Source organism: Eublepharis macularius, chromosome 15 (genome assembly GCF_028583425.1).
Source record: "Eublepharis macularius isolate TG4126 chromosome 15, MPM_Emac_v1.0, whole genome shotgun sequence".
Taxonomy (NCBI): Eukaryota; Metazoa; Chordata; class Lepidosauria; order Squamata; family Eublepharidae; genus Eublepharis; species Eublepharis macularius.
In genome coordinates this window covers 30940145-30959615 of record NC_072804.1, presented here as the reverse complement: position 1 = coordinate 30959615, position 19471 = coordinate 30940145, and the positions used below count along the sequence as shown (strand labels likewise).

Genomic DNA, 19471 nt, shown 5'->3' with positions numbered 1-19471 from the left:
AGCTGCCAAGGAGAAATCTCTGGGCACCGCAGCCCGCCCGGCTCAAGAAAAGCCACGCCTCCTCAGCTCTCCCTGCTTGGGCGTGCCAGCGGAACTGCAGCCCCGCCTCCTTTCCCCAAGGCGGGCCCCGTTTTGCTCAGCCCCGCCCTGCTTACTGCTTTCCTTCACGCTTTGCAAGTGGGCGGCAAGTCTGTCTCCTAAGCCACGCCTCCTTCTGGGTGGCAGCCCCGCCCCTTCATGAAAAATGCTCGATCCTTTTTCAGTCGCTTTTTCGGTCTCTTTTCTGAGCGGAGGCTCAGACTGGGTTCTAAGCTACGCCTCCTTCTCGGGAGTATCCCCGCCCCTTCCTATAAATATCCAGCCACTTTCCCCTTCGCCGCTCAGTCGAGTTTCTGTTCTTTCGGAGAGGGGTCTTAGCCCGTGTCCTAAGCCACGCCTCTTTCCCGTGACTAACCCCGCCCCTTCCTATAAAAAGCCAGCGCCTCTCCTTTTCGCCGCTCAGTCGCTGTCCCGCCTCTTTCGGCGGAGCTGGGAGAGTCGAGGGGACGCGCGCGCACGAGAGAGAGCCGTGAGGGAAGGCGGGAGCGCGCGTTTGAGGCGGGCGGGCGGCGAAGCGACCCTGTTGGAGGGGCGGCGGCTTTTTCCTCCCTCCCTCCAGCCACACACCGCCAAGGGACGAAGAAGGTAGAGCCGAGCATGGCGCTCTCGATGCCGGTGAACGGGGTGAAGGAGGAGGGCGACAAGGAGCCGCTCATCGAGCTCTTCGTCAAGGTAAAAACGAAATGACCATAATAATAAAAAAGGTCCCTCACAACTCGGCTGGACAAAAACTCCCCAGCGAGCTTGCCTGCCGCCATTCCCGTCCGCGGAGTCCTTCTCGGCTTCTGCTTTCTCTCCCTCTCCGCTCCTCAATGAGGGAATCGACTTCAGCCGGCCCCTTTCGCCAAATACCTCAGCAGATCCGCCCCCCCCGTGGCTCCCTCCTCAAATTTCACAGTTTGCCTCCCCTCCCCTTCCTTCCTAGGTCCCCTCCTCAATGAGGGAATCCCCTGGACTCCAGCTTCTCCATCGACCCCGCTGGGGTTAGAAAATGTAAATGTTTTAACCTCCCCCCCCCACGAGCCTTTAAGAAATCTTAAAGGCTCGTGGGGCCCAACACAGCAGCAGTGTCTCTTCCCTTTTTGTCCAAATGCTCCAAAGAAACCCCACCTCTTGTTTTAAAGAAAGTCTCACCCCCCAAGCAGTTACAGAGCTACTAAGTTAACCCCCCCCCCAGCCTTCAAGAAATTTCTGCCTTTAGGGATTCTCTCTTCTTCCCCTCCCAATGCACATTCAGCAGCAATAAAGCTACCTGAATTTCTCTAGCTCTCTTTCTTTTTTGTGTTATGGCTCCAGTGAGATTTTCGCACCTAAATAGGGACTTGTGCAGCATCCTACCCTTCTGGAAACAAGATTTTAAAAAGTTTTTTTTGAAAAAAATTGTTCTTCATAGACACAATGCACATAATGCAACAACATAGTCATAGACGCAAAAATGTCATGCATTCTAAATATTTGCTTGCTTTCTGGAGAGGGAAGAAAGGTCGAAGTCATACAACTTACTAAGATGCTTTTCGAAGGAAAAGAGATTACAAAGGTGTTAGCATGTTTCATTACTAATATGTTGAGGTGAAAGAAAAACCATTGGTTTATAATAGATGTGGCAGTCATTTTATTATATTGGAAAGAGATTTTTTTTGCAGTAATTGTCTGATTCTCTGCATAATTTTATTCTCACTTACTTTAAATTAAGCAACAAGTTTAATTATGGTGTATGTAATGTAGAAACTTCAAGTCCTGATTTGGATGGAAATCAGGAAAAACATTTTAAAATAAAAGTAGTTCTTGTTCAATCAATTCCTATAATTCTATCTGTCTTCTCCCTTTATTTCTATGTCTTCACAGATGTTGACTCAATATGACAGCTTGATTGCTTTATTGTAGAAGTAGGGATTCAGAATTTTTATTAACTCTAATCCTTCGCCTTCTGAGTGGATTCTCTGTCCTCTGCACACATTCTAACATTTCCTTGTATAATAACAAAACAAAGCCCTAAGTAGTTTTGTCCATCCTTTAATGGGTTTATACAGTCCTCCTCTAACAAAGGTCTGCCAGATTTGACTCCGTGTTTTGGACACACACAGCTCTAAATAGTGTCTTGCTTTTTCAACAATGCCAGTCAACATATTGCCCTGAGGTTGAAGGCTGATAGTCCATATCTTCAAGCAACTGTTGTGTAGGCTGTGAATATTCCCCTTTGAGGGTTTCCCTACATCTCCTTTCCATGGTGAGCCCCGGTGTCCTCTTACATGGTGAAATTGCTTAGCCCCTGGTAACGTCTGGAAACCCAATTCATGGATAGCTAGTATGTAGCCTTCTTCTTGAGAGTTAATTTGCTGTTTGGGAAGGATCTTAACTTTGAGCCTCGCTGGAGGAGGTGTCAGGCACTGCTACTTTATGATCACTTTGCCTTGTGTTCTTTTATCTTCTCTCCATTACCTCAGACATTTTTGTGGAACAGTACAAAAACATTTGAGTAAGGTGCCTAGGATACTTCTGCTCTATTTTCCTTGCCTCATAGCCCAGCTCTGACTTCTGGGAGAGATCAGTTAGGAAGCATTCCTTTCAATAATGATACCAGATGCTGCTAATAAGTGCATTGGTCAAGATGGTCTTGAAAACACACAATAACTTTTTGAAATGATGACAATGCAGCTCCACCCCATTTCGTTTAAACATGCAGTATTGCTGGAAGGCTGGAGTTACTCTGTTGCTTTCACTTTATCCCCAAGATGGGCTTTCTTCCAGTTTCTTGCAGGGATAATACAGAGTTCCTTCGGTTGATGCCTCTTCAGCCAATTATGGTTTCTTTCTTCCATTGCTGAAGTTTCATTCTCTGTCCCTCCATGCCCAGCAGAGATTAACTTCTCTTTCAGTGATTTTGGGGGGAAAACATTGAATCTATCTCCTTCCCATTTTTATATTGTCTCTCTAGCTCTTGGGGCTACATACATGGAGCTCATTAATGTTGGACATGTTTTTAAGAAGATTAAAGATTGTTCTGTGAACGCTTTTTTATGAAAATAGCCACATGCCTCATACGCTTCACAAAATGCCCTTTTTAGGAGTCATTTGTGTGTGTGTGTGTGTGTGTTGCCTCTTACTCTGGCTTTTTTGTGTGTGCAATGCTTGAGGTCCTACAGATACTCTGGTCAGGGCAATCTTACTTTTAAAAAAAGCCTTCCCAAAATAAACTCTGATCCCTAGTTCTCTAACGTTAAGGAAGTTGATCTTTCCCTTGCATTCTTCTCTCTGAAACACTGTCACAGGCCTCACTCCACCCCATCCCTCTGGCGTTTAAGGGGCACAGTTGAGAGCAGAAACTTTGAACTGGAACCAAGGGGTGGGGACTTGAAGAGTCTTGATGATGTAATGTTCTCCTGATGTCATTACTTCATGAAAGTTATGAATAAACTATTACTCACATACTCTTGGAGATAGGGTGAAGAGGACTGAATGGAGTTCTTCCTACCGCTTCTATGAAGCTTGGTTTTAAAGACGATAAGGAGCCCTTTTGGCATTTAGCCCCACATTTCGACACCCAACATGCCTTTGAGGTGTATGTATGACCTGTCCCGCCTCTGGTTTCTTTATCTAATATGACAGCACCCTTGCATTATAGCCATGAGACATATCAGGGTAGCATATAGATTCTACTCCCTGCTGCTGTGGAGAAACAGGAAAGCAAATAAGGCCTTTTTTCATTTTGGTCTTGACATTGTATGTTGAGGTTTATCTCATGACTTTTGAGTCGCTGAACACTTTTTTTGAACACTTGAGGAAGATGGTTCAGAGATTACTTTGGACATGGATAACTTTTGGGTAGAAAATTGAACTGAAGCGTTGTCATGTGCTTCCACCATTCTTGAGATTGTCTAAATCTTGTGCCACGTGTTACCTGGAGGTGGTGCTCATGAAGAATTTTGGTGTGGAGTGTTTGAAGATAATAGCTACAGTGCAACACAGTAGGAACCAAGTTCCAAATCTTTTTGTTGTATACATACAACATGGGGGCCAAGAAAGTCTGTGTTTGCACCACCTGCACAGTGGTGTTTTTGCTTATGGAGAGGAAGGGAAACTAGGCGAAGACTTCCGTTTGTGTGAACTGAAAAAGCAATTGTGAATCTGTGCTAAGCAATCCTCTTCACTGAATCTATGCCAACGCTTGTGGCTAACGGGCAGTAGCCATGTACCTTGCAAAACATTGGGAGTTGAGATGGGTGGACCCATAGTCTCTGGGAAAGAAAAACAGCTGGATGTTGCTAGTTCCCACTGGAGAGTGGTGAAGCATACTTGTTGGGGGCAGGGGGAAACACTGTTAAGAAAATATTTACAGTTGGGGCTGCTGTAATTCATGGCCTCTTCCTGCTCTAAAGCATATTTGCAAAGCAAGCCCAGGATGTATAGAAGAAATACAGCTTTGCTTGTAGCGCTTACGTTGGTGGTCTTTGGTAATGAATAACTGGAGTCTTTGTGCCTTGCCTCGGTGGTCTGCCTGCAGTCCATGTTAACTTTGCAGTCCATGCAAATATTTGCTGCCTGGATGCTGATAAAGCAGAACTGGCTAATAGATCTCATTCCCCAAGAGCTTCCTACCAGGTTCACATGTATAATTGATAAAGGAGGATTGATTCCAGTGTGTAGCTGCAATATTTAAAACACTCAAGTGGAATCTCATAAAAGAAAAAGCAGGAATGTAATGAATGTGTGCTGTTTGTAGCCTGGTTTGGGTATATGCTGGAGCAAGGAAAGTCGCATTTTAAGTTGCTGTTAAGTATTATTAATAATGTGCAGGTATTGTCCTGACCACAACCCTGTGAGGTAGGTCACTGTTTCAGGAGGGCAGCAGTAGGCTGTGTTTCATGGCAGAGTTCAATGGTGTTGCTACATTGGGGTTGCTCTGGTTATGTGTGTGTAAACTCAGAATACATTAAACAAATTCAGTTTTGCGCACAGCTGCTTCCCTCTTGCTTTAGGGACGGATCCTAGCACAAGTGGAAAGTACCCCTATTAGAAGTAAACATCCACCCTATCGATTTATTTTTATTTTGTGTTATTTATAACCCACCATTCTTACTGAGGCTCAAGGTGGATTCACACAATGTAAGTCAATACAATCAATGGCTGGAACATTCAATAAACAAAAGGGTATGGATTGCAGAGATTTGAAAAACAAGCATGAATCTGAATGCAGATATGAAACACTGCAGAAACAAAATATAAGGAACTTTACATGCTATGTTAAAGATACGGAAATCTCTGGTAGGAGCATATCTTCACCAACAGACAGTATCCAGTTGTATAGTCTAGAGTCCCTATATCTTTATCAAGATATCTCTCTCAGCCATTTCCTGCAGCACAGGTCTGTTGCCTGAGTAAAAAGTCCTGAATAAATTCAGGCAGGCTATTTCATAAGGTGGGGGCCACAACAAAGAATGTGCATGTACAGGCAGCTGTTGATTTTGCCCATTTGCAGGATGGTATCTGCAAAAGGCCCTGTTCAGATGAGTGAAGCTGGTGAGGTGGAGCATAGACCATGAAGAGATTTGTGATAGCCCAAACCTTGAATGGATAGCCAGTGGAGTGACTGCAGAATGGGAACGATATGCATGCTCTGCCTAGCTCCTGATACTTGAGTTGCTGTGTTCTGTACAAGCTGGAGTCTCCAGATTGACTTTGAGGGGAGACCTAGATAGAGTGCACTACAATAGTCTAGTCTCAATGTGACCATGGCATGAATCCTGATGGCCAGACTGGCCGTGTTGAGGTAGGGGGTCATTTCTTTGGGCTAGTCTGAGTAGGGAGAAGGCCTTTTTTCCAGCTGTATTTACTTGCTTCGCTAGTAGCAGTGCTGGATCCAGGATAAACCCTTGGCTCTTAACTGAATCAGCCAGGGTCAACTGAACCCCAACAAAAGTGGGGAGCACAAGATCTCCACTTTCCCAACCAGCATCACTTTTGTCTGTTTCAGTTCTCGCTTTCAGCCACTTGACCACAGCTGTCAGGCAGTGACTCAGGACCTCTACCGCATCAACAGGGAATTTGGATAGAGAGAGATCATCTGCATATTTATGACATTTTCATAGCTGCAAATGGCTTCTCTTAAAGGATTTCCATATAAATTGAATAACATAGGGGGTAAGAGTGCACCCTGTGCAATCCTGCAAGGTAGTTCCCGCAGTGAAGATAGATATATCACTTTTATCTAAAATTGTGAGACCAACTTATAACCACTTTAAATTTCTGAGCTGTCCTTAGGTATAGTGAACACATTTATAATTTTTTTCTCTGCTTTCTTGAAATCTGGAAACTTGGTTAAGAAATAACAATAACAACAACATTAAATTTATATACAACCCTTCAGGACAACTTAATGCCACACTCAGAGCCATTTACAAAGTGTGTTATTATCCTCCTTTATTCCCAGGGAGCTAGATTGCTAAAGGCTATGGGGCATGTTCCCTCATCTATAATACCTGCAGTTCAGTTACTCCTCTTGCCTGATATGTAGGAGGAAACAATTGGGGATGCCGTCTATCATATCACATTATATTCATTAATACAGACTTGTAATGCTGGCTCCGTTTGGCAACTATAAATTGTCTTCTTGTTTGAAAGCTTTTATAAATGGGAAGATTAGCTTCTTTCTCGCTGCTTCTAAGATTTTTGATATAAAGTAGATGACTTTTGTACACTAACTAAAAGTCTGCATTAACTGAAGAGTTAAAACTGGTACCTCTTGTATCCCTGTTTGCACAATTGCTAGCAGCCATCTCCTCTTGCTCTTGCTCTTGCGTAGGTACAAGTAGCAATCACTGGGTGATGGAAATATCCTTGAATCAAATAGAAACTCCAGGCGCGAGGGAGTGCAGCGAAACTGTAAGTTTGGTATGCAAAAAGTGTCATGTCTGCTTGCAGCTGCTCATGTTCTGGAAACTGGCTGGTACCAAGCCAACGTTTTTGGCATTTTAAAAACTCCCTGGCAGCAAAGTTTGACTCATCCCTGCAGACAGTAGTGTATATATGAGTTTTAAGGTACTTTGAGAAAAGTTGGCCTTGAACACAAGCCATGACAAATTATTTTTGGCTCCCAGAGCCAGCGCCAGAATTTAGAAGCCAGACTGATTTTTCAGCGGGTATATTTTAATGACCATATTTTCTAATCTAATTATTGCTACCACAAAATTTATCACCTTTGGGTGGTACAAAAAAATGACATGAACTTAGTGCATATACATGTCATAAAACCAAACATATTCTAATGGGAAATGATAACTAATCTTTTATTTCTACTAAGGATCACTAAAAGACAATATAGTAAAACCGCTGTTGAAAAAACTAGATGCCACGACGATGTCTTGAATTAGGTCCAGAAGCAACTTGGGAACTAGTGTAAATGAAGCAAGACTGGACTGAGATGACCCCCCCCCCAACCCACTCTAGTTAGTATTATGGCCTCAGCATTCTGTACCAGTTCTAGCTTCTGGACGCCCTATAAGGGCAGCCCCATGTAGAGAACTCTACAGTTGTCTAATCTAGATATTCCCAGGGCATGCACCACAGTGGCAAGATTTTTTTGCCCAGGAAAAGCTGCAGCTGGCTCATCAAATGAAGCTGGTGAACGGAGCTCCTGGTAATGGCAGCCATCTGATTTTCCAGTTGGATGCCTTAGAATTTCCTAGGTGCCTGGTGCTTGAGATTTGTCAAGCCTTGCTTTAAGTGTGCTAAGAAACTCACAGACAGAAGAACCCTTCTCCACTTCTACCTGATAACATCCTCCACTCACTCATCTATGAGCTCACTATTCACTGACTTTGGAATTTTAGACTCTACAGTGGTTAGAGCATGAGAAAAAGTGCTCTATTCCAGAGGCAGCATTGAAGGCCTTCTAGTTAAATTTCTCCTGCAAGTTGGTCAGTCTTGATCAGTGGGTAGTCTTACTCTGGGGTAGAAGGGAATCTGCTTAGTCCCAGCTACCTTAATCATCCTTCTGTTGATTCTCACTTTTCATACCTAGCATTGAATGTCTTAACAGCAGGCCTAGCTAAGCCTGAGTTTGCTGAGTTCAGAGTAACTATGTGGGAACTGGTACAGTGGAATTAAACCCATCCTGAATAATAAGTCTCCTCTTGAACTATAATATAGTAACAACACATTCATTGAGGAATGTTAACTAAGGGTCATATGTTGCTTTAATAATGTACCTCAAACCAATGAAATAATAACAAAAATGGGGCAGGAAATAAGCACTATTTGTTCCTTTCTAGCACTGCTGTCAAAAGGTAATCTTGTTGGAGGTTTGGCTTGCCTTCAAAATAATCCCATTAGGAACAGGCCGCGTGCTAGGTGCAGGTCTCTTGAGAAAGGATAATCTTGTAAAAACACCTTCACATGAATGTGAAGTGCGGAAGAGCTGCTGTATTTTCAGAAGGTGGGGGTTTCAGGCCTAGAGGCATGAGTGACGGTATCCAAATCTAGATCTAGAGAGCGAGTTCTTCAGTCCAGGCCCACGGTGTGTCTTGTAGAAATTGAGGCCTGAGGTGCAGCTGGTAGAATTTGTTGTTCAGTTGACTCAAACTAGGTACTTTTTATTTTATGTCCAGGCAATTCCCAGTGCTTTGTATTTCCCGTCGGTCTCAGAAACCAATGATGCCCACCCTGTTAAGTGTCATTTATTTAGCAAAATACTTGTTTAAAATATACCCTGCCTTTCTCCAGGGATTCAGCACGGCTAACAAAATGCCAACAGGCAAAGAGTACAGTGTAAAACATGGCTTGTACATGGCTTCAAAAAACCACCCTATCCAGGCTTCCTGCACAGCTTCAACAAGCCACATCGCCACCAATTGCAAATACACATCTTTTGGAAGAGGACTAGGATGCAGGTCCTTCCTAAAATGAGAAGTGAGGATGCCTTTTGAACCTCTTCTGGCAAGCTGTTTGATAAAATTAGTCTAGTCTAGTGCTCAAAAATGTCCTGGAACGAGCAGAGGAGGAGTGTACTACTCTGTGAGATGGGTGTAGTGAAATGGAGATGACCAGAGGTCTGTGAGCAGTAAGCATTTAGGTTCATTCTTGAATGGTACTATTCTGCCAGCCACATTGGATGGTGTGATTCATTCACAGAAACAAGTAGTACTTATGGGAGGAAATAAGTATTGTTATCAAGTTAGCTGCACAGATTAGTGTCATGAGAGGTATTCCTTCAGATACGTGTTCCATTTTGTAAAGGACTTTAAACCTAAGAGTTAGCAGCTTAAATTGAACATGGAAGCTGATGAATAATCAGTGGGTGTTTTTGTGTGTTCAGTTGAAAGATGGGCTGTTGCATTTTGTGCAAATTGACACTTACAGCTTGATTTAATGAGCATCCCCCATGAAGAGCATGTAATTGTCATGCAGCCTAGAAGTTACAGTTGCATGGGTCAGTGTAGTCAGGTTGGGTGAGTCTCAGTAGGAAGACTGTAGTGGAAAGGTGTATTTTAATCTCTCTCTCTCTCTCTCTCTCTCTCTCTCTCTCTCTCTCTCTCTCTCTCTCTCTCTCTCTCTCTCTCTCTCTCTCTCTCTCTCTCTCTCTCTCTCTCTCATGTTTATTGTCTTAGCCATAAACCATAACAAATCATACAGTAAAAACAATAGAACAAAAACACAGCAATATATACAATTAAATGAAAATGGACAATAAAATCAATAGCTTACAGTGAGATCCAAGCTCAGTCTAATCTTCATTGCCGCTAACACAAATAAAGCCACTCTGTTGGAAACATAGGGATCAGTATCCGAAAGTATTCATCTCATAGCTTATTGGTGGTGTTATTAGTTTTTCATAGAATCATAGAGTTGGAAGGGGCCATACAGACCATCTAGTCCAACCCCCTGCCCAGTGCAGGATCAGCCTAAAGCATCTCTGACAAAGATTCATCCAGCCTCTTCTTGAAAACTGCCGGTGAAGGGGAGCTCACCACCTCCCTAGGCAGCTGATTCCACTTTTGAACTACTCTGACCGTGAAAAAGTTTTTCCTAATATCCAGCCAGTACCTTTGTGCATGTAATTTAAGCCCATTGCTTCGGGTCCTTCCCTCTGCTGCCAACTGGAACAGCTCCTTGCCCTCCTCCAAATGATAGCCTTTCAAATATTTAAAGAGAGCAATCATGACCCCCTCAACCTCCTCCAAACTAAACATTCCCAAGGCCCTCAGCCTTTCCTCGTAGGGCTCAGTCTCCAGACCCCTGATCATCCTCGTCGCTCTCCTCTGCACCCTCTCGATTTTGTCCACGTCCTTTTTGAAGTGAGGCCTCCAGAACTGCACACAATACTCCAGGTGTGGCCTGACCAAGGCAGTATAGAGAGGGGCTATGACCTCCTGCGATTTCGATGCTATGGCCCCTTTGATACAACCCAGGATTGAATTAGCCTTTTTGCCACCGCATCACACTGACTGCTCATATTTAGTTTACAGTCCACTCTTACCCCAAGATCCCTTTCACATATACTACTGCCCAGAAGTGTATCCCCCATCCAGTATTTGTGCTTCCCATTCTTGTGGCCCAGATGTAATACTGTGCACTTGTCTTTGTTGAATTGCATCCTATTCACAGCTGCACACTTCTCCAGAGTATTAAGGTCTTGTTGAATTTTAATTCTATCTTCTTGGGTGTTTGCTACTCCTCCCAATTTGGCATCAGCAAAGTTACTAATAACACTATCATCCTGCTTCTTACCTTAGCCAGGCTGGGTCTAGGAGGACTCCCAAACTCTTTACATGACTTGTGCGAGACTTGTACTCCATTCAAGGTTAGCAGTTCAGTCCCTTCCAGACCATTGCCCTTTGCTATCAGCATAGCCCCTGTCTTACAGCATCTTTCAGTTTTGGCTTCTTTACCCTGTGTCATCATGACTACAGCCACAACATCTTCTGGGGGTTTAGAGAAATGCAGAACTGGGTGGGCCGCTTCCCTCCTCTTGCAGCTCTAAATGCTCTCCCAAATATTCCTGGGTGAAAGCTCCCCCCCCCCGCCCCTGCCAGCAGACTGGGGAAGGAGTTAGAGGTCTGCAACTGTAGGTGGGGACTGGTGAAACCCCCTCCCCCTTCTATCTGTGGACATCTTCCATGAGATCCAAGCCATTATTTTTATCCCACATTGCCTCCAGAGAGGTCATGGTGGCTTCCATAGTCCCTCCTTGCAACAAGTGTGTCAGGTAGATTAGGGTGAGTGTGTGACTGGCTCAGTGTCACCCAGTGAATTTGTAGAAGATTGGAATTTTAATCTGGGTTTTTCTGGCCCTAAAATAACATTATAACCACTATACCACATAGTGTAAGTTCTGGATAAACATTCAAAAATGCATGATAGGTATTAAAAAGCCATGATTTATAATACTAGAAGGACCTTACCATTGTCAAACACACAACCGTCAGCTGCAGGATCTGTAGCAATTCCACATTTTTTTTAAATAATCAAGGTTACCCAGCAGTTTGGGTTCTACTAGTTATTCCAGGAGGCTCAGAGATAGGTCAGCTTTTTCAATGGATATGAGAGAGGTGACACAAAAGCTGGTGGGAAATGTGTTCAACAGTCATTTTAATGTAACTAATGAAAGTGAGGCTCTTATGTCAACTCACAAGCTATATTTCAGAAGTGAATAAAAAGTCCTTTGATCCAGGTAATCTTTCAGTAGGCAGGCAGGTCAGGGAGACAATATTAGTATGCTAATATCAGAGCTGAGAAGTGGCTCAAATTCAGGGTCAGAAGAGGACTTTGAATGTGATTTTTGGAGGAGGAGAGCCAGGTTTTTAAGTCCTCCTTTGAACTTTCTTCACCTCTGACACTCATCCCTGAGGTAGTTAGAGAGGCAAAGCTCATTAAACCAGAGGAGTTAGCCGTGTTAGTCTGTAGTAGCAAAATCAAAAAGAGTCCAGTAGCACCTTTAAGACTAACCTATTATTATTATTATTATTATTATTATTATTATTATTAAAGCTCATTAAACTTTCCTCACCTCCAACATTCAGGGCTAATCATTGTCTGGATCCTTTTACTTGATAAGCAATGTTGAGATTCATAAATCTTTCACCTTAAATTCACTATTAAATTCTCTACTTACCCGTGCTCCCCTTCTGGTTAGTCTTCTTGCCCTCACCATTTTTCTGTTTCTGACATGACGCCATTATTTAGAGACGCTCTTAACAAGAAAAATTCAAATACTGGATTTCTGTGGTGTGCACTACACCAATTCAAGTTTTAGAAAGAATGTTCTCTCTCAGAAATGTAGCACAGTTCTATACTTTAACATTTTAAAAAAAGAAAAATAAGAATTTGGATTTTTCCTTTGTCCCCACAGTATAAACATACGAGACGTTCCCACTCTTGGATATTGGTAGGCTGTTTCACGCAATGCATCTTGCATAATACTAACTCCTTAAGTAGGGAAAAACACATGCCAGATTTCTACTTTGCTATTGCTATAGTTGTCTTGCTTCAGCTTCTGCATACTAATGACCAGAGTGTGTGTGTGGATCCAGACGAAGGGAAGGTATAATTTCTACCAGTTTCCACTTCCGGTTGCAGACCCCTGATGCCCCTCATGCTATTCTTATGGGCCCCTTGTCCCCCAGGAGCAACATTTTGAGGTGCTTAGTGGACTGTGGTGGAAGACCGGGAGGCTGGAAAGTTCTGGTGCCTTCCATTAGCAGCAGGATTTGAGTCCAGAGACCGACAAGATTTTCAGGGTATAAGCTTTCAAGAGTCAGAGCTTCCTTCTTCAGACAGCTGAAGACACTGCCACTGGACTGCAGACCAACACAGCTATCCATCTAAAACTTCCATTAGCAGAACACTTAGTCTGGATCCAACCCTGGAACTGTTCCATTCATGAAATTGCTAGGACTATGTATTTGAAAACCAAATGGTACGCAAATGCATCAACACCTGTGGCCTTGGTGGCCTTTACTAGAACAGACTGGGCCATAATTACATTTTCACAGAAAACATAGGACATACTCAACTACCTGATAACTTGTTGTGTTCTGGCATTCCCGTGTTGTTTAAACCAGTTGCTTATTTCAGTTGTTTGGTACAACTTCTGTGCTAGCCTAGAGTAATTTTTTTTCATGTTTTGTTTGCTAATCAATAGCACTTTACCACCATTCTAAGTCATGTTCATATACAGTTATATGCATGAGTGTATCTGCATGAGACTAAAAGAACCAGGCCTTTGGCTTAGTCTGATCAACCAGGGCTTTTCTTAAAGAGGAAGGTTGAAACTATCCTTGTGCATGTGAGGCAGGAGGTAGTCAGCTGGGCCTTCCTAGATAGGCTGTTCCATGCGGGGGGGGGGGGGGCGGTGCCATTGCTGAGAAGGCCATTGGTTGGACAAGCCTAGCTGGATGATGCCACACCTTTTTTTGCCCACTGCAACTGCAGAATATTCTTCAAAGGCAGCCCCATATAGTATCTTGTGTCTAACTACACAGTTAAGAAACATGTATGTCTTTAAGTTTTCTGAAATGAGGGTGCTAACTTTGTTCGTGGGGATGGAGTGTGGTCAGCGGACCTGCAGGAGCAGCATCTGTGGTGGGAAAGAAGAAACTGGAAATCACCACCTCAAGAAAATGCACACAGTAAATCTTTTGAACATGTTTTTTTGCAGTTGTGGAGGATAATGAGATGTATTATAGTAGTAGTTAGAGCCTTCGTTCAAGAGATGTTGTAACAGGCATGTTGGGCATAGCAGGGAAAAGGGGATCCTGTTAAATGTAATGCCCACTGAACATGATCGAGTGCCAAGTTAAGCTTGAGTTTTCGGATTTAAGTACTTGAATGGGATTTTAAAGTGTTTCACTTTGGATTGTGCTTTAGTATAAGGTCATATCTGTCTCAGTTTTGACATATTTGAATACAAATTTTGAACAGTATATATGGCTCAGTTTTACTTGCTCGTTTGTTTATTTATTAGACTTCTATACTGCCTCTTCCTCAAATGAGGCTCGAAGCAGTTTACAGCATTAGAAAAATATAAATATATATAAAAACCAAAAAACATATCCCTATAATTGAGGGTCCCACAAGAATACAACCAGTAGTGAAAAAACACAACCAGGTGGTAAAGGTTCCGTGATATATCATGGCTGGTTAAAGATCTGCTGAAACATATCCACCTTGCATGCCCTGCAGAACTTAGATAGGTCCTGCAGGGCATGCATATTGTTGGACAGAGCATTCCACCAGGGTGGGGCAACCACAGAGAAAGCCTTTGACTTGGTAGAAGAGAGACGAGCTACTCAGGGGTGGGGGCTGGACACCACCAATAAACTATGAGATGAATACAGACTGTTTGGGGCATTGTATCAGGATAGCCAGTCCTTCAGGTATGATGGTCCAAAACTGTGTAGGACTTTAAAAGTTTAAAACATCTTGAATTTAATCTGGGAACCAATTGGAAGCCAGTGCAGCCACCATAAAAGAGGCTGCATATGGGCAGACCATGATGAATCATTCAGGAGTCTAGCAGCTGTGTTTTGAATAACCTGCAGTTTCTGCAGTGTTTTCAAGAGGAGCCCTTTGTAGAATGAATTACAGTAGTCTAACCTGGAGGTGACTGTGACATGAATTACTGTGGCTAGATCCAACCGAGACAGGAAGGGGGTCAGCTGGCAAGCCCAGTGAAGACGGTAGAATGTCAACCTTGCTACTGTGGACACTTGCTTATCCAAGAATAGCAAGGTATTCAACCAGACCCCCAGGCTCTTCATGGAATCCACCAAAGATAACAGGACTTCATCAAGAGCCAGTAGCTGCACCCCCTCCAGCGGCCCGGTCCTCCCAAACTACGTAACTTCTGTCTTAGATGGATTCAGTTTCAGCCAGCTTTGTCTTCACCATCCATCCATGGAATCCAGGTCCAAGAAAGCCATCTCTGGCTGTTTATTCTGCAGAAGAAAGAGCTACGTGTCATCAGCCTGTTGGTGACGCCCAACACTACATCTCCTGACGAGTTCCCCAGAGGGCACATACAAATATTAAACAATATTGGGGACAAGATCACACCCTGTGGAACACCACACACCAGTGACCAATTTGGAGGACCTTTTGTCTCCAATGGCAACCCTTTTAGAGCATCCCTGGAGGAATGAGGAAAACCATGCTAAGGCAGTACCTTGAACCCCCAGTGAGGCCAGACAGTTGACCAGGACCCAATGATCAGCTGTGTCAAAAGTGCTGAACCTCCTCTATCGAATTAAAGGCAAAGGTCGTCAACTTGGGCTACAAGCACTGTCTCAGTCCCAAACCCAGGCTTGAAGCTGGACTGGAAAAGGTCAAATGCAGAAGTCTCATTCAGGAAGACCTGGAGCTGCTCAGCAACTGCTCTTGCACGCACCTTTCCCAAGAATGGCAAGTTAGATATTGGGCAGTAATTGGCTAGGTCCTTTATATCAGTCCTTGGCCTGGCTGCCTTCACATTCTCAAACTTCTTTAATTAATAGAACTTTGAGAATGTCAGCTTTGGTAATACTCCTGAGTAGATTGGAATGCAGCTACTATCGTATGAAACCACCTACATATTAAGATCTCTTCTTCTCTATGTGCCATTTCCAGTAGTAATAACTTGACTGGCCTCATAGGGTAGGGCACTTTTCATCAGTGTTACCAAGATGATGGAACTCATTCCCTCAGGAAAACTGGCAGTGCGCCTTTCCTTGTGGCATTTCCGGGTCATACTGCAAGTCCTTATTAGGATAGCAGATCAGCTTATTATTTCTGTACCACAGTAGCTAGGAGGTTCTCCAGGGAACTTAGAAAATTTAGTAAAACAGTAGAGACAATAACTAAAAGATTAAAATACCACTAAAAACTCAAGATAGTAACAGTGGTGATAAAAGTAGTAAAGAAAAGAAAACAGCAACCAAAACAGTGGCTTATATCAAGTAAGATCCTTTCATGGGAGCAGGTCTCACGTAATGAGATTTTTCTTTTCCCCCTTCACTGAGCACTCTTTGAATTTTTTTCTTAGGCCAAGGATCAGTACACCCAAGAAACAGCATAAGAGACAAAGTGAGCCTCTGCAGTGGGAGAGGGGAAATCAGTGGAAATTGTTTCCCCTCATTCCTTGTGAAGTTGGGAGTGTCCTTAAGTCTTTGGAATTGTCACTGGATACAGACCAGTGAAGTTTTTAAAAAATCAGATGATAAGTACTACAAGCTAAAAACAGTATAGTATCACCTAATATGCAGCAGTAACAGTCTAAAACACTAAATGCCATTGCTGTTCAGCTGTTAAAAGGGGATCCAACCCCAAATTTGCTGCTTGACCCTTCTGCTTTGCTGAATTTTATTGGTGTTTTCAGTTTGCTTGTATTTTGGAATACTTCTGCTGGAATTGTTTGCTTTAAAAGATCTCACAGCTTCTTGAGGGACGTTCTGTAAGCCAAAAGATGGGATATACAATTTAAATAAAATAATAACGCTGTTGTATGTTTCCAGTCTAATTGTTGGCCCACCAGAATGATAACCATGAGCGGTTTTTAAAATTTTGAAAATGTTTACTTGTCTTGGCTCCTCACAAATATGAGAGCCGACTTCCTAAATCAATTACTTTAACTGTATGCAGGTAATCTATAATTCTGTTTTCATTCAGGGTCTCGGGTAGCCTGTAACGCTTCTGAGTTCTGGCCACTAATTCAGAGGAGTGAGTAGAATTAATTTACCATTCTTAAAATACGTTGAACAGCTTCCACTTTCAGCACTTTCAAAGTTACTAGTTTATGCTAAAAATAAAATTCCTTGTTAATTACACACTGATGCGGTACTTTTCTCTAAAGGCATCATTTAATCCTTGCATTGTTGGCTAAACAAAGGGCCAAGAGGTTTGTTTACATGGGGAAAGTAAGTAGCTGTCTGATTGAAGCTTGACGTCCATATTAGGCATAAACTAAATATAGGACTGTAAGCAACCCAGGAGTGAAGTAACATCTGTGGATTTTCATGAGGGCAACGAGATCAGTCATCACTACTGGACGGCCTTCCAAGTTCTTTTCTCCTATACTTTTAATGCCTTTTTCTTGCCAACTTTATTAAGAGTTTGTTCTGTACTTTGTGGTGTTTTTAAAAGAAAAGTAAGCAAGCAAAATGTTTATTGTTGAAGCCATGGGCCATAACATCCTAACCCGATAGCACAAGTAGCTTTATACGGAATGGATTTTGTTAAAAATACAAGTTTGAGGCAGAGCGTATGGAATGTTCTAGACATGCGAAATGTCTGTAGTTCTTACCTATCAAGAATATCTTGATGTTCTAACGAAATAAGGTACTAATACAACAGTTACAAAGTAATTAACTTGTCCTTATTTCATCTGTGCACAATTGACCATCAGCATAACAGTACATGCAATCTTCCCACCTTTAGACCTATACATAAAGTGCTAGTGCATTCAATACAATTGATGAATAGTCATTTAACAACATTCAATATTGTTTTTATAAACAGTTATGGATGAAAGGTGCATAAAGTCCATCAATGCCAATTGTAGGTCAAGGTGTACAGGATGGAAAGGAAACCATCTAACAGGCTGACCGGTTCACTATAGGTCCTGTTTCAGTTCATTGTCAAAGATGGTCAAAGAGCCGACGTCAATTTCACCATTCTTGAAACCGTCCTATTCAACCACTAGTAAGCCAGACGTCAGGTAATGCTCCTAAGGAAGGCTGTGTGCACCTAAGGAAGGACGGGGATTTGAACCTGGGTCTCTCAGATCCTAGTCCAACGCTCTGATTACTACACCATGCCAGAACAACAAGAAAGAACACCACCACCCGGCTACTGTGGAACTAGTATTCATCCAGCATTGTTAACTTGGTAACTTTACAAATGTGATGGGAGAGGGGGAAAGCCTACTCACTTGGATTTTCCTAGTTGTAGTTGAAATGGATTGGAACGGATAGTAAGCAGCAGCTGGTCAGCATTTCATATATGCTCCCAGGCTTTTCTTAACTTTTAAATTATTACAAGAGTGCTAAGTTCATGGGTTTTAGTAATGTATACCTGCAGCTATCATACCAATGTGCTTACACATTTGTTGCATTAGTGCTGGTTACACATCCATTGGCTCACTTTACCCCCCTTCACTCCAGATGCAGGTTAAAGTGTTATAAAAACCGACAAAATTGATTTGACCAGAGACCAATGCAGGACACACAGAATGAATCTCTGTATATTGCTAGCAATCTTCATGCATCTCGGAAAAGCAGGTTTTTGTACAAAACTCCGTATCTCAATCCCAAGATGCAGTCTTCTACATCAGACTCTGTTTGTGTGTGTGCGAGAGAGAGAGAGTAGGTTTACTTCTGAGTTGGTCTGTGAGCAGGGCTTTTTTTGAGCCAGAACGCCCCTTAATGGTGTTCCGGCACCTCTTTAAAACACCCATGTGACTGGTGTCACTTGAGTATTTTAAAAATGGCCTGTTTTGGCCATTTTGGGCCCATTTTGGCCCACATTGGGCCTGCTGCCAGGTGGGGGGAGAATTCCCCCATCCAACAGTGGCCAGTTCCAGGCCGACTTGGGCCTGATGTTGGGCCATTTCAGGCCCGTTTGGGCCATTTCGGGCCCATATCAGGGCCGAAACGGGTAGGATTGGGCCGCTGCTTGGTGGGGGAGGGTTCTGCTGCCTGGTAGTGACCTGTTCCATGCCGTTTTGGCCCAAATACGGACCTTTTGGGCCATTTGGGGCCCATTTAGGACCTGAAACAGCCCAGATTGGGGCTGACATGGCCAGAATCAGGCTGGTGCCAGGCAGGGGAGGGCCCCCCCCCCCTCCTGGCGGCGGCCCGATCCAGGCTATTTTGGCACTCTTTTGGCCATTTGGGGCCCATTTAGGGCCCTAAATGGCCGGGACCAGGGCTGAAACGGCCAGGATTGAGCCAGTGCCAGGCAGTTGCCTTTTCCAGACCAGTTAGGCCCCGATCCGGGCCATTTCAAAGCTGTTTTGGCCATTTTGGGCCCATTTCAGACCCAAAATAGCCAGGATCAGGCCTCTGCCTGGCAGGGGAACACTCCCCCACCCAGCAGCGGCCCAATCTTGGCCATTTTGGGTCCCTTTCGGCCATTTTGGGCCCAATTCAAGCCCAAAATGACCAGAATCAGGCCTGAAATGGCCTGGATTGGGCCCGAAACAGCCAGGATTGGGTCTCTGCCGGGCGGGGGAACACTGCTGCCTGGCAGCGGCCCAATCCTAACAATTTTGGGCCTAGTTGAGGCCCAAAATGGCCAGAGTTGGACCCAAAATGGCCAGGTTTGGGCCACTGCTTGGCGAGAGAATGCTCTCTCGTGTGGCAGCAGCCTAATCTGGGCCGTTTCAGGCGCATTTTGGCCAAATGTG

At 43.6% G+C, this 19471-nt stretch overlaps 1 protein-coding gene across 1 annotated transcript in view; it reads left to right on the top strand.

Moving 5' to 3' along the window:
• Positions 1-418: 418 nt before the first annotated feature.
• Positions 419-19471, top strand: part of CLIC4 (chloride intracellular channel 4) — a 58504-nt gene continuing 39451 nt past the window's right edge. Inside the window, exon 1 of the mRNA XM_054999129.1 lies at positions 419-771. Within this exon, the coding sequence (XP_054855104.1) occupies positions 697-771 (75 nt within the window). The 5' untranslated portion in view covers positions 419-696. The remainder of the gene's footprint in view (positions 772-19471) is intronic.